Consider the following 15,765-nt stretch of genomic DNA (forward strand, 5'->3'; position numbering starts at 1 on the left):
AATTTTTTATGATTTCTATGATTTTAAGAAACGTGAAGTAAATGGAACCTGACAGTATATAATGTTCTGGGATTGACCTTTTTTTAATTCACCATAATTCTCTGGAAATTCATTCTGGTTGTTAATGTATTAATAGTTATTCCTTTTTATTGCTAAGTCGTATGTACATAAAACAGATTACTTAAGCATTCAGCCTTTGATAAAACATCTATGTTTTTTCCAGGTTTGATTATTACAAATAAAGTTGTTTAGACATTTGTGTCTAGGTTTTTGCATGAGCATAGTTTTTGTTTCTCTAGAATAAGTGCCAAGGAGTGCTATTGCTGGGTTCTATGGTAGTTGTATGTTTACTGTTGTAAGAAACTGCCAGACCACTTCAGAGTGGTTGTATCATTTTGAATTCCCATCAGCACAGTATCAAGGATCCACTTCCTTTGAATCCTTGCCAAGTTGTCACCATTTTTTATTTTAACTGTTCGGATAGGTATTTAGTGATATATCATTCTAGTTTTAATTTGCTTTACCCAGGTAACTAATGATGCTGAAATATTTTTCTTGTGTTTATTTGACATCTATATATCCTCTTCAGAGAAATGTCTCTTCATGTATTTTGCACATTTTTCTGATAGGATTATTTTCCCCATGTTGAGGTTTGAGAATTGTTTATATATTTTAGATACTAATCCTGTCAGATACGTGGTTTGTAAATATTTTTCCTCAATCTGTAGCTTGACTTTACAACCCTCTTAATAGGGATATTTGGAGAACAAAAATTTTCTTTTTAGTGAAAATTATTTTACCAATTGTTTTTTTGTTAGGGATTTTGCTTTCGGTGTCAAACCTGAGAACTCTTTCCCTTGCCCTTAATTATCTAAGAACTTGCTTAATTTTCTTTGTCATGAAAATTGTATTTTTATTTATATTTTTATGTCTGTGATATCTATTGAGTTAATTTTTGAATAAGCTGTGGGAGTTGGTTGAAAATAATTTTTTGGCTGTGGTTCTTGAGGTTCTTTGATCATTGATTTGAGATATTTTTTCTCTTTTCAAACTTAAGCATTTGTGCTTGTACTTCTCAGCATTGCTGCAGCAGTATCACAAATTTTGATATGCTGTGTTTTCATTTTCAGTCAGTTGAATATACATTTTTATTTTACTTGAGACTTCTCTTTTGAGTCATGGTTTATTTCGAAGTATGCTGTTTAGTTTCCAAGTGTTTGGGGATTTTCCTCTTATCTTTTTCTTCATTTCTGATTTGGTACAATTATGGTCAGAGAACATATTTTGCATGATTTCAGTTCTTTTTATTTGTTAAAATGTGTTTTATGACCCAGAATATGGTCTGTTCTGGTATATGTCCTGTGGGTGCTTGAAAAGAATGTGTTCTCTGTTTTTGAGTGTAGTGTTCTGTAAATGCCAATCAGATTCTTTTGGTTGTTGATGGTGTTGAATTCTACATTCTTTCTGGTTTCTGTCTAATTATTCTATCAATGTTGAGAATCAGGCATTGACGTCTCTAACTGTAATTGTAGATTTGTCTACTTTTTTTTTTTCAGAGACAGGGAGAGAGTCAGAGAGAGGGATAGATAGGGACAGACAGACAGGGATGGAGAGAGATAAGAAGCATCAATCATCAGTTTTTCATTGCGACACCTTAGTTGTTCATTGATTGCTTTCTCACATGTGCCTTCAGCAGACCGAGTAACCCCTTGCTCAAGCCAGCGACCTTGGGTCCAAGCTGGTGAGCTTTGCTCAAACCAGAGGAGTCCGCGCTCAAGCTGGCAACCTCGGGGTCTCGAACCTGGGTCCTCTGCATCCTAGTCCAATGCTCTATCCACTGCACCACTGCCTGGTCAGGCCAGATTTGTCTACTTCTTATAGTTCTATCAATTTTTTACTTCACATATTTTGCAGCTTCTCTGTTTGGTGCATATACATTAGGACATTTAGCATTGCTTTGTCGTAACTGACCTTTTTATTGTTAAGGTTTTTTATCTTTGGTAATTTCATAGCTCTTCCTGCTTTGTTTTGATTAACATTTATATGATATATCTTTTTCTATCATTTTATCATTTTACTTCTAATGATGGTTACAATTTTTTTTTCTTGTGATAAGAACTTTTATGATTTTGTCTGAGCAACTTTCAAATAAACAAGGCAGTATTATTAACTATAGTCACCATGCTATACATTGTATCTCCAGGATTTATTTTCTTTATAACTGGAAGTTCGTACCTTTGGCCCACTCTACTTATTTCACCCACTTCCTACCCTCTCCCTCTGGCAACCACTGGTCTGTTCCATGTATTGAAGGTTTTTTTCTTTTCCTTTATTTAAAAAATATTATATATTGCTTTTAGAGAGAAGAGAGAGAGAGAGAAAGGTGGGGGTGGGGGAAGAGCAGGAAGCATCAACTCAACAGTTTCTTCTCGTATGTGCTTTGACCCAGCAAGCCAGGGGTTTTGAACCAGCAACCTCAGCATTCTAGGTTGAAGCTTTATCCACTGCGCCACCACAGGTCAGACAGGTTTTATTGTTTTCCTTTCTTTTTTTTTTTTCTTTTTTTTTTAAGATTCCACATTTAAGTGAGGCCTCTGTTACATGTCTTTCTCTTTCTGACTTATGTCATGTAGCGTAGGGCCCTCAAGGTCCATTAAAGTTGTTGCAAATGGCAGGATTTCCTCCTTTATATGGCTGAATAATATTTCTGTGTGTGTGTGTGTGTGTGTGTGTGTGTGTGTGTGTGTGTGTGTATGTGAGTGTATACATGCTACTTCCCTGGTGATCTCATCTGGACATCAGAGTTTCAATACTATTTTATAACAAAAAATTTTTTCTTTAGCATGAGTCTACTTGATAATTTATTTCCTCCCTCCCTCCCTCCCTCCCTCCCTCCATCCCTCCTCCCCCTTCCATCCTTCTCTTCCCTCCCTCCCTCCCTCCCCCTTCCATCCTTCCCTCCCTCCCTCCCTCCCTCCCTCCCTCCCTCCCTCCCTTCCTTCCTTCCTTCCTTTCGTGAGAGGAGGGGAGGCAGAGGCAGACTCCCACATCTGCCCTGACCAGGATCCACCCTGCAAGCCCAATAGGGGTGATGGTCTGCCCATCTGGGGTGTTGCTCCATTGCTCAGCAGCTGAGTTCTTCTTAGCATCTGAGGCAGACCGTGGAGCCATCCTTAGCACCTGGGGCAAACTCACTCCAGTTGAGCTAGGGCTGCAGGAGGGAGAGAGAGAGAGAGAGAGAGAGAGAGAGAAAGAAAGAGAAAGAAGCAAGAGGAGGAGGGGTAGAGAAGCAGATGGTCACTTCTTCTGTGTGCCTTGACTGGGAATTGAACCTGAGATATACACATGCTGGACTGATGCTCTACCACTGAGCCAGCTGGCTAACGCCTACTTGATAATCTCCTTGGCTGTCTAAGAGGTGTCTCAAAGTTACCATTAAAAAATAAACTGCTCTTTGGATTATTCCTCCGGAAACTGTTCTTGCAGTATTTCCATCTCAATGGGAACTCATTATTATTTTTCCATCTGCACAGGCCAGTCTGTATTTATCATTTTGCCATTTTTATTTCAAATGAATAGAAAACTAGGATGAAAGTCTGATTCTACTGATAAGCATAGGATTTGTAAACTTAGTGGAATTTAAATAAAGATGGCAATATTAGTATCCTCAGAGCACACCAGGCTTTTTTTATCAAAATTATGTTGTTTGGATAGAAAGCTGTGTAAGTGAGATTGTGGTCTTTGTAGGATATTACACCTAGAGTAGTGTGGTGTCCATTTGCCACTCTTTGGTGACCTTAATTTTGATCTCTTGGTAAAGATGCTGTTTGTTTTCTCCACTGCAAAATTTTATTTTATAGCTTAAAAGCAATTATGGGTAGATACTTTGTGACTATGCGTTCTAAATCAAACTTCCTTCACTTTAGATTTAGCATTCATTGCTAATTCTTACTTGAATGAATTTCTTGTAACTTTTGATTTTGATATAATTTCAAGCGTAGAGAAAGGTTGCAATAATAACATAACCTCCATATATTCTTGATTCCAATTCACGAAATGTTTACATTTTACATTTTTAATTTGTAAAATGGGGAGAATGAGAGTAGCTATGTCAAGCAGTTGGTTTTGTCTCCTAGTGTTACTAAAAAGAGTTTGTTTTGTTTTTCTTATTCTGTGTAACTGTGAAGCATTCCTTTATAATTCTAGTTATTCTTCCTATATTTTCTCTTTATTTAAGTTTTCTGAATACTGATCATTTCCTATAAATATTTTTTGTATGAGTATGTATATGTGCATATATCTACATGTGAGATTAGCAATATTATTTACTTTATAAATTAATCTTTCACTTGGTCTCGGGACAAATAGTTTTTACATCACAAAATTCAATAGAAAGACTATGGAATTAAAGAAAGCCAATTCACAAACTCATTTTCAGTCATGACTTTTTAAAAAATTACCTTTCATGTAAATGGTTTTGATTCATTTCAGTTCAATCTATATATAAAATGCCACTCTAAAAGATACTATAGAAAAAAATGAGGTGATTGAAATGTCTTCTGTTTATAATGCTTTGACTATGCATTTTTATTTGATATTACCAGTAATTTAGAAAAGTAGATAGTTTAAATAGATTTATTTTCATTTCTTTATATATATATATATATATATATATATATATATATATATATATATATATATATATATATATATTTTTTTTTTTTTTTTTTTTTTTTTTAGAGAGAGAGACAGAAAGGGACAGACAGGAAATAAGAGATGAGAAGTATCCATTCATGTACTGCTTACAAAAATTAGGGGATATTTCAAAATGAATATGAAGCAATAAAAAAAAGAAGCATTTGATTTTTTTATTAAACAAGAACATCAGAAGAGCAAATGACAAGTCAAAGAAAGTTATTTGATTATGCAAATGAGATGCAAGACCAACTTTTATTTCATTGGTGAAAATGCACTGTACAAAAGGCTGAAAGTACTGGAGTATCTGCACGTTCCCTGATCCCCTAATTTTTGTGAGCAGTGTAGTTGTGGTCCCTTAGTTGTTCACTGCTTGCTTCTCATATATGCCTTGACCTGGGGGCTCCAACTGAGCCAGAGACCCATTGCTCAAGCCAGCAACCTTGGGCTCAAGCCAGCTACCATGGGGTCATGTCTGTGATCCCATACTGAAGCCAGTACAGTAACCCTGTGCTCAAGCTGGTGAGCTTGCATTCAAGCCGGTGACCTCAGGGTTTCGAACCTAGGTCCTCAGTGTTTAAGGCCAACACTATCCCCTGCGCCACTGCCTGGTCAGGCATATTTCCATTTCATATGAGGAACTTGAGAACTTAGAAGATTGTGACTTCAGGGCTATATAACTAGTGAGTGACAACTTAACCATGAACCAAAGCATAGCTTTAAGTTCCTTTTAATTCTACACAACCTTTATACAATGACTAAGCATAGATTTGTGCAAAGGTCTGACCACATGGGCATATGCTTAATTTAGTTACTTAATATTTATCTTCATCATTTATCTTAAGTGGTTATAGTATAGAGATAAAACCAGTTAAATGAGATCAAAACACTGTCTTATAGGTTCATATGAATTCCTAGAAGGTGATGTGTATATTTGGTTGTATAAATGAGAGTGGTTATGGCATTTTTCCCCCTATTTTATTGGAGTGTCCATTGTAGGTGACTATTGAAAATAGTGGTGGACTGGTATTAGAGACTATGCATACTGTAATCAAGTGTTAAAGATCAATACATTAAAGATCCTTATTTAACATGCACTATTAAATTGATTTTTTACTTGTGGTATTATGAATATGTTTTTTCAACATCTTCCCCCATTTTACACTTAACATCTAAAAGGTTCAGTGCCAAAGGGAACAGAACTGTATCTTTATTTTCTCATCACATCCTCTCTACAATAGATAATACTTTCATTGCTCTCTCTCCAAATTGGCTCTGAGTCACTGCTGTGATTCTGGCTGTTGAACAGGCTTTCAAGTTAGCAATTAGTATTCTGGGTAAGTAAAAATTGTTGTGAGGCTGCCATTCTTACCAATGCAGCTAAGGTAGTTTTACTAGATCAATTATTAGAGTCAAGTTATCAGAGGCATAAGAGAGTTACATTCACAATACTTCCCTAAATATTGATGCTTGAGGTTTACTGGAAATTAAATATAAAATTTTACACTTATACTTCTAAAGTTGGAGAAACCAATAATCTGTCAAGTTCAATAAAGCCGCATTTTTGCTGCTTTAGTCTGTCTTTACTATTTTTGTCTTACCTGATGAGATTTTGCTGTTAATAAATTCAAAGGAAATGTTCTAATTAGTTTCTGTCATAACTGGGAACCATAGTAAGTTAGAGTACTTTAGAAAGCATGATAGTCTATTGGGTAACACCTGCTCACTAGTAGATAGAAATTCTTTGCCTGGCTCTATTCCAGTCTCACTGTGTCTGAATGTGTGAACCCCTTACCATCTGGGTACTTCAATTTCCCTCTAAATTAAAACAACAACAAAAACTTACCTGTGTTCAACCTAATGCAAGGGGTTTTGAAACATAATGGAAGGTCATTGAAGTGACCAATACATACTATTTACTAGTTAAAATGTATAACTATTTAAAAATCACTGGCTTTAAAATGTACTATTTTCAAATAGTAATGTACTATTTAAAAACTATTGACTCTCTTATTGTACTTTATTGCTTAATCTTAGAACTTTTATTCTTAGAACAGATTGTATTTAAAGACCAGTTTCCCTGATGAATTTGACAAGCATGGCATGAGGCCAATTGAATGAGCTTAAGGAAAGAATTTACAGAGTATGCAGGTTAAAGGGGCTCTGGACTGACTTTCCAGGAAGTCCGGGCTACCCTGCTCATTCCTGCTGAGTGGAGGTGTGCTTCAGGTTGTCTGTTTTCTTCCTCCTGTATCATCTGATTCTAACCTGCACTTGTCTTCTATAGCTAGAGACGGTCGGATGGCAGCTTAACCTTCAGATGGCTCACTCTGCCCAAGCAAAACTCAAATCCCCTCGAGCCGTGTTACAACTAGGAGTGAGCAATGAAGATTCAAAGGTAAGAAATGATAGCCCATTGAAATGATGTAGTTTTTTTAGTAGGTCTGGTGCTTTATTGTTGGAAGGGATTGAAAATCCCTTTGTTCTCTGGATTGAAAATTTAAACGCAATTAAAATTTTAAAAGATTTAACAAATTGACATCTTCGTGGCAGGTTTTGTCACATTTACCTATTTTGTTATTTATTTAAAGAAATAGCTTATCTTGTAAGGTGCCTTTTTTGCAAGAACATTTCATAATGTGTTCCTTTAAGTTCTGCAATGGAAAAACTGGTAGTAGCCATATAAAATTATTTTAATGTCTTAGCTATTTGTGGATATTCCTAGGTGCCTTGTGGTTTAGGCCGAATGTATGGTAGAGGGAATATAGTTGACTGTTCATCCAGTGCTGAGTTACGAGGAGGAATTGAGTTGTGTTTGTGTTTTGGTAGTATGTGTGTGCATGTGTTTAAATCCCAGCTCTTGCAAAATAAAATTCTGGATTAGTTTTGTACTGCATGATGATTTCTTCTTTAGTATTAGTTTCAGAAAACTTGAATGTGTTATTAAAGGTTAAAGAGTTTTATGGAATAGTTTTTCTTACTGTAGCGGATAGAGAAATACATATTTAAGATATCAATGGGAGCTATTTTTTATATTTTTAAATAGTAATTATTCCTTTAAGATAAAAAAGGGAGAGGGAGCTTTTGCTCCCTAAACAAATTAAAGTGTCTCGTTTTAAGACATAAACTGGAGGTAAGAATGAGGGAGAAAGATATGAGGAAGGAGAAATGACTATGGCTGAGTGTGATCAGAGAATAATGAAAGTAGTGTTTTTATTTATGACATTGGAAGGATATTGAAGGATAGGAATATTATGACTTTTTTGTTAGCACTTTCACTGTTTGTTATATCATGCCTGTTTCTGTCTCCCCTAAGAACTGGATCCAGTGCATAGCCCAGTTTTCCTGGCTACAAAATTTTAGGCAATTGAATTGGATCTTTTATTATTATTATTGTTGAATTTGTAGGGATGACATTGGTTAACAAAATTATGTAGTCATTCCACCTAAGAAAGATGACTTCACAAAGTGGGAAAGGGACTCAGCACAGGCTGTCCACTCAGCTCTGTCCCCAGAGCCACAAGTGCTGGTCTCTTCACACAAGACTCCAATCTATTCCACCCTCCCTTCTCTGGAGCTCGGGATGAGTGGCTGTGAACAAGATGTTGTGCATTGCCCCTTAATGGGATTTCTGTATCTCTACTATACTTCTGTCTCTCCCAGGGAATGAGAAACCCTGCTGATTTTTACAGTGATATGTGAGTGCTTATTCCCAGCTTTCGTGCTCTGGGCTGGGATGCCTGGTGTGGAGTTGAGACCCTATGCTCCTCAGGGGAATGTTTTCGGCTGAGATATCCCTCTGGGATCTCAGCTGCTGCCTGCGGGATTGGGGCCAGTCATTTTCACATCTCAACCTTTCCTACAAGTCTTGATGTGGTTTCTTCTGTAAATCCTTGGTTATAAGACTTCTGTTAAGCTAGTCTTCAGTTGGTTATTCAGGTTACTCTGTATGTTAGCTGTAATTTCACTTTGGTTATGGGAGGATTTAAGTGTAACATCTATCTAGTCAGATGCCATCTTGGATCTCAAATCAAGTTAGTTATTATATATAACTTATTAATGTATTACAGTGTTTCAAAAGTATCATTTCATTTCACACATTTTTACCAGAAATAATATAAACTTAGTGATTGAGAGTCAAACTGACTGGTATATTATATATGCTGTGCAATTTAGTAGTAGTGTAAGCTTGGGTGAATTACTTAACCCTTATGTGTCTGTTCTTCATAGGTAAATGGGCATATCTCTTTCACAGCTTTTATATGAAGGAAGCTTAAATGCTCAGTAAATGTAAAATACTAGTTCAATGCCTAGTATTACGGTAAATGCTCAGTAAATGCTGGCTGCTACCATTTCCATATCTCCATCATAATCATCATCATCAATAAAACTTCATGAAGCTAATGAATGAATGAATCTCTTTGGTTTTTTTTTTTTTTTGAATCTCTTTGTTTTAAACCAAAGTTGTCATTTCTGATGAAATTAACATTTTATTTTTTTTTCCCCTTGCATTCTTTCTTTTGATCATATTTTTCATATTTATTCTTACTGGGATTTGGAGAGGCAAGGGACAGCCTGGACCTTTTTTTCTCCCCTCCCTTTTACTTGAAAAGTCATTCCTTTAGCATCATAATCTGTAACTCAGTGTCTAGACTGGGACCACTGCATGAGTGCAAACACACATATACGCACGTGCATACATGCATTCATCTTCCAAGTTACTGTATGCCTTCACTATTGTACTACTCTTGACTACCATGTGTTAAGTGTAAGTGGCTAAACGCAATTTGTGGGTTGGAAGGATACTATTTTGACCAATATTGGATTTGCTTTAAGCATGTCTTTGGCAATGCTTGATTTTGGGATGCTTAAGTCTTCCCAGCAACTGTATGATATCTTCAAAATATGTCTATGTCTCTGTTATATTTTTAGGCCGTAGGAATGAATGAGTAATGCTTCTAGTACGAGTCATGTTTTTAATTTATATTATTCAGGAAATTAATACAGATATGAGATCCAACTCATTTGAGAGATAAATCTGGGTACATTTATATTTTCTGTGTTGCTTTTCTGAAATTTTGAATAGACAGTTGATCACATTTATAACTTGCAGAGATAAAGAAGCATTTTCATTAATAAATAGACATTCAAGAGAAAGAGCAGTGGCACATAAATGTAAAGGATATTTTTATTCTGTGAGTAGATTTAAGTAAACTCCTTTCTCTGTGTTGCCTGTCTCCTTTAAAGCATTATGTGGATTTGGTCCCTGTTTCTTCTATCTGCTAACAATGTGATGGAGTGTGCAACTACTGACAACCTGGACAGAAATTTGCCATCTCCAAGTGATGTGGTGTGCCCTAGCTGTAAAGGAACAGTTAACCACTAGACCTTTCTGTTCCCCTTGGTGAAATGCTAGAATTGTTACTTTTTGTTTGCTTCTTTGTTTACATTCTCCCTGTTTTTATGATCTAGTATTCTATTCTTTGTATTGTACTCTTATTATATCTGGTTCCTGAATGTTGTTATGTAACTCCTGTTATTAAGGACAACACACTATTTTTTCCTAGACATTTGTTCTTTTCTGAAATGAGAATATGGGGATTCTTGACAGGTTGGAATATTAGGTTAAAGGAATGTTAGTATGGAGGATGTTTTATTTTTATTGTATTGTATTTATTGTATTGTATGTATTGTATCGTATCGTATCGTATCGTATTGTATTTTGCCGAAGTTAGAAGCGGGGAGGCAGTCAGACTCCTGCATGCACTCAACCGGGATCCACCCAGCATGCCCACCAGGGAGCGATGCTCAGCCCATCTTGAGCATTGCTTTGTTGTGGCTGGAGCCATTCTAGCACCTGAGGTGGAGGCCATGGAGCTGTCCTCAGTGCCCCGGCCAACTTTGTTCCCATGGAGCCTTGGCTGCAGAAGGGGAAGAGAGAGAAAGAGAGAAAGGAGAGGGGGAAGAGTGGAGAAGCAGATGGGTGCTTCTCCTGTGTGCCCTGACCAGTAATCAAACCGGGATTTCCACACGCTGGGCCAACACTCTACTGCTGAGCCAACTAGTAAGGGCCTAGGCAAAATTACTTTTAATGTTTATTTTATAGGGTAGGTATCTTTTTCTTTTTCTTTTTTTATACAGGGATGGAGATAGAGTCAGCGAGAGGGATAGATAGGGACAGACAGGTACGAGAGAGATGAGAAGCATCAATCATCAGTTTTTCATTTTGACACCTTCATGGTTCATTGATTGCTTTCTCATATGTGCCTTGACCGCGGGCCTTCAGCAGACCGAGTAACCTCTTGCTCGAGCCAGCGACCTTGGGTCCAAGCTGGTAAACTTTTGCTAATAGCAGATGAGCCCGCGCTCAAGCTGGTGACCTCGGGGTCTCGAACCTGGGTCCTCTGCATCCCAGTCCGACGCTCTATCCACTGTGCCACCACCTGGTCAGGATATAGGGTAGGTATCTTGAAAATATAAATATTAAAGTTATTCTGAGAGAATTACAGTCATTGCAAATTTGAGAGAATAATTTGATGGTATTTACTTTTGAGCTGCTAAACTGAAAACTTATGGTGCTGTATTTTTCACTCCATAAGATGCACCTGACCTCCTAGGGTTTTAAGGAGGAAAATAAGAAAAAAAATATTCTGAACCTAATGATGTGTTAAAATATTTAATAAGATACCATATTTTTCCCTCCATAAAATGCATGGCATTTTCCTCTCCACTTTTTTGGGGAAAAAAGTGTGTCTTATGGAGTGAAAAATATGATAATTCACTGCAGAGTGTGATTTCTAACAATTTCTTCTCATTCACTTTCAATATACACATGGAAAGTGTAGCCTGCAGTGAAGATTTTATTGCTATCACATTTGATAACATTGTTTTACTGGTCTTCTTTCTCTTAGAATATTTCTGTCTCAAGACTTTCCTGTTTTGCTACTAATTTTATCATGAAAGTAGATGATTCTAGTTTTTCCTACAGTATTTGATATATATTCTAGTTGTTTTTAGTTGTCTTAGTGTTTGTCGATTGCATTTAGCAAAATAAGATTGTTTTCCTGTTCTACAGATAACTCAAAAGGAGTTTTTCTGAGCTTTCTGTTTATTTCTTGGGTTTTTGTTTTTGTTTTTGTTTTGTTTTATTTCATTAGGGGGCAGCAGAGCTCTTTGCTTTCCTAACCTCTGGCAGTCACAGTATTATTTGAAATAACATTCAGAATAATTTGTGAAGTCAGTAGTTGTGGGAAATGCTAAGTGTTTACATTTCTAATCTGTATACAACAATAGAATTTGCTTTGTTTCCATTAACAGAATTAATGCTTATTAATCAGATATGTACAGAACAAATAAATGAAATCATCATGGGTTCAGTGTTTAATTTGTATGTGATCATTTGCCAAGATGAAATTTATTAAAAGCCTTCTACACAATTGACTTTTTTGTTACATTCTGTCACTTGTATTAATTTCTTTATAACAAAGAGACTTAATAATCCCCAAGATAGTTATATGGCTATATTAGGTTATAGTATAACTAGTTCCAGGCTAATCATAGACAGTTGAGGTTTTTTTATTTATAGAATAGCAGTTTTATATGTAACAAATATTGATAATTTTGAACGATATCAAAACTCTTAACTTTTAATTTCTCCAAAACACTAAAATATTTTTTGATTTTTCTGTTAATCTTGCTTTATTGCATTTTCCCCAGTAAATTTGCAGTTCAGGGCAATGATTCTGATTTTTTTTTTTGTACATCATTTAAGAAAATCATTTTTCCTTCAACTGAGATGAAAATGCCTTGCCAAGAGAACTTTCATATACGTATTAATGTTGAATTTGATTATGCTTAGGTTGCAGAAAGTACTTCATGGATGGGTAATTATGATTTCAAATGAAGTTAGTACTTTCAAGATTCAAAACCACTTTTTTTTAAAAGTTCTTTATTTTTATTTTCAAAATTTAGGACAAATTCCATCTAGGATGAGAAAAGGGGGTGGAGGGAACCCCTTTTTTAGTGCTTACTTTGTGCTAGACATGATATTACCTCCTTTAATTTTTAACACATCTCTACCGGGTCTGATTGCTTATTATTCTTGCTTTATAGATAGATGGAGGAATGGAAACATATAGATGTATTTTCTTATGTTACACAACTAACAAACAACAGAACTAGGATTTGAAACCAGGCTATTTTATTTCAGTTCTATGCTTTATTTATTGCTAGTATTATGCTTATTTATTTAGCACTTGATCCTTTAATATGTGTATATGTTTCAAAGTGTTAAAATTGTTCTAAAATATAATGCTTTTATTGATGTTCTTTATAAAATTATAGTTATATGGATTCTATTTTTGTTTTCCTTTAAGTTGAAACAATTTTATACTTTAAGTGAATGAGAGACAGTAATATACACTTTTATATAATAAGTAAAGTTGTAAGTTTTGATGTTATCTCAGTTCAATAGAAGCTGCATTTATTTTATTTTATTTTATTTTTATTTTTTACAGAGACAAGAGTGAGAGTCAGAGAGAGGGACAGACAGACAGGAACGGAGAGAGATGAGAAGCATCAATCATTAGTTTTTCATTGCAACACCTTAGTTGTTCATTGATTGCTTTCTCATATGTGCCTTGACCGTGGGCCTTCAGCAGACCGAGTAACCCCTTGCTCGAGCCAGTGACCTTGGGTCCAAGCTGGTGAGCATTGCTCAAACCAGATGAGCCTGCACTTGAGCTGGTGACCTCAAACCTGGGTCCTTGGCATCCCAGTCTGATGCTCTATCCACTGTGCCACTGCCTGGTCAGGCGAAGCTGCATTTATTAATACACCTTATTGTAAGGGCTGTATGCCATTATTGATGTTGATACCTTATGAACAAAGAAATAGGCTATATCTTTAAAAACAACATATCCTTAGACCTATTTATGACAGTTTCTCAGTAAGGAAATAATACTTTTGCTGTTCAGATCACGAAATCTTGTATTAGAAATTTAAAGTATTTTTATCTCAAATGCAATGTTTGTGTTGCTTGATTTTGAAGCATGTTTCTTTTTTCTGAGCTACTCTCATGAACAGGTGTGAGTTTTATAAATGTATTAATATAACCATTTAATGAATATATATTAGCATATTCTCTTGGTAATTTAAATTTGTTTTCCTTAATTATGATAGCTGTACATATATATAGTTGACATTTTGAAAAATATAGAAAAAAATTAAACCCAAGTATAATTAATTTCAGTACCCATAACATTGTTATGTTTTGCTTTATGATCTTTCACTGTTTTTTATTTTCTATGACTATTAGCTTATGAGTGATTTTTAATAAAAAAATAGTGATGTTTGCCCTGGCTGGATAGCTCGGTTGGTTAGAGCAGTGGTCCCCAACCCCCGGGCCGTGGACCAGTACTGGTCCTTGGGCCATTTGGTACCGGTCCACAGAGAAAGAATAAATAACTTACATTATTTTCGTTTTACTTATATTTAAGTCTGAACAATGTTTTATTTTTAAAAAATGACCAGATTCCCTCTGTTACATCCGTCTAAGACTCACTCTTGATGCTTGTGTTGGTCACGTGATAACATTTATCCGTCCCACCCTAAAGGCCGGTCTGTGAAAATATTTTCTGACATTAAACCGGTCCGTGGCCCAAAAAAGGTTGGGGACCACTGGGTTTGAGCATCATCCCAAAGCACCAAAGCTGCCGGTGAGGGCACACTCAGGAATGTAATGATGTTCCTCTCTCTCTCCCTTCCTCTCTCACTAAAATCAATAAAGAAACAAAAAAAGAAACAGTTTAAAAACAATAGTGATGTTTGTTTTTGGCCTAAGAAAAAGAATTAATGTTTTATTAGAACTGTTCAATATTAGATATGGTTATGAGGAGCTAATCTCATTCATCAATCATACTTTTTTTCTCTTTGATATATAGCAGCTACTGCTTTTTCTACAATATGCTTTCTTGCGCTCTGAAGAGACATTCTTTTAAAGTCTTGGACTTTTTACTAACTGACTCATTTATTTCACCTGAGATGGTTTTTCAGGATTCATAAAGATTTTAAGAAAGTTTAGTGATTTTTCTTCTCAAATGAAATGATTAATATTGACTATCATTTAAAAATGTAGTTTACTTTTTATTATCTGAGTTTTATAAGTTTATTATAGAAAACTTGAAAATTATATAAATGTGGGAAAAAACACTCAGATTTACCACTAAAATGCAGTAAATATTGTATATCTTTTTTTTAGTGTTTATTCCGTGCATACTTTCCTGTGAAAGTCTGATCATGTGACTTCTTTGATTTTACATTCTGCTGTTTTCACCTTATAACAAATATTTTTTATATTACTTTAAACTCATTACTAATATATTTAAGATGACTACATCATATTTTGGCTATGACCTACTATAATATATTTACCAGTTCCTCTATTATCAATAATGGGTTTTTCCCCCCAGTATTTGCCTATTATATTGTGATAAACATCTTTGTATACATATAGGTGCTCAATAAACATTTATTGATGGATGGATGGATGAGTGAATGAATGAATGAATGAGGCCTTCTTGGTATGTAGATTATTCCCCAGGAGTATAATTACAGGGTAAAAAGGTATAAGGTTGTTTGATAAATGGCTTTCCATAATCATTTTGGGAACACACATCGAAATTCAAAGGTTATATGCAAAGGATTTAAAAGCCACTGGAGAATAATGTAACATTAATATCTCAAAAATAGGTTATGTGATAACTAGTTAATTAATTTGGTTAATTTTAAGAGGCCAAATGCCCAGATATTTTTGTAATATTACAAAGCCCTTCTTTTAAAAAATTTTTATTACATTAATGTACAGATTAAACAAGCTTTTATTATATGTGCTTATTACAGAACATTCAGAATCAATCTGATCAAATACTCTTGCAGTTAGAAAAAATAGATACAGTTTTTGTTAGGTAATTACCCAGATACCTTGAAAACAAATCCTGGTTCTTTGGAATCAGATATATTTAAATATTTCTAAGGCTTGTCTATCCTTAATTTTGTTTTGTATCTTTTTTC

General features: G+C 35.1%; 1 protein-coding gene across 2 annotated transcripts in view; it reads left to right on the top strand.

The window, feature by feature from the left end:
* COMMD10 (COMM domain containing 10) overlaps positions 1 to 15,765 on the top strand; it is a 199,654-nt gene that overhangs the window by 27,354 nt on the left and 156,535 nt on the right. The window contains exons 5-6 of one of the 2 annotated variants that reach the window (XM_066382065.1): positions 6,983 to 7,093; positions 9,943 to 10,092. In XM_066382065.1, coding sequence (XP_066238162.1) covers positions 6,983 to 7,093; positions 9,943 to 9,981 — 150 coding nt within the window. In that variant the 3' untranslated portion in view covers positions 9,982 to 10,092. Of the gene's footprint in view, positions 1 to 6,982; positions 7,094 to 9,942; positions 10,093 to 15,765 lie in introns of those variants that run through there. The other variant, XM_066382062.1, reaches the window with a different exon arrangement.

Source organism: Saccopteryx leptura, chromosome 4, assembly GCF_036850995.1.
Source record: "Saccopteryx leptura isolate mSacLep1 chromosome 4, mSacLep1_pri_phased_curated, whole genome shotgun sequence".
In the NCBI taxonomy this organism is placed as follows: Eukaryota; Metazoa; Chordata; class Mammalia; order Chiroptera; family Emballonuridae; genus Saccopteryx; species Saccopteryx leptura.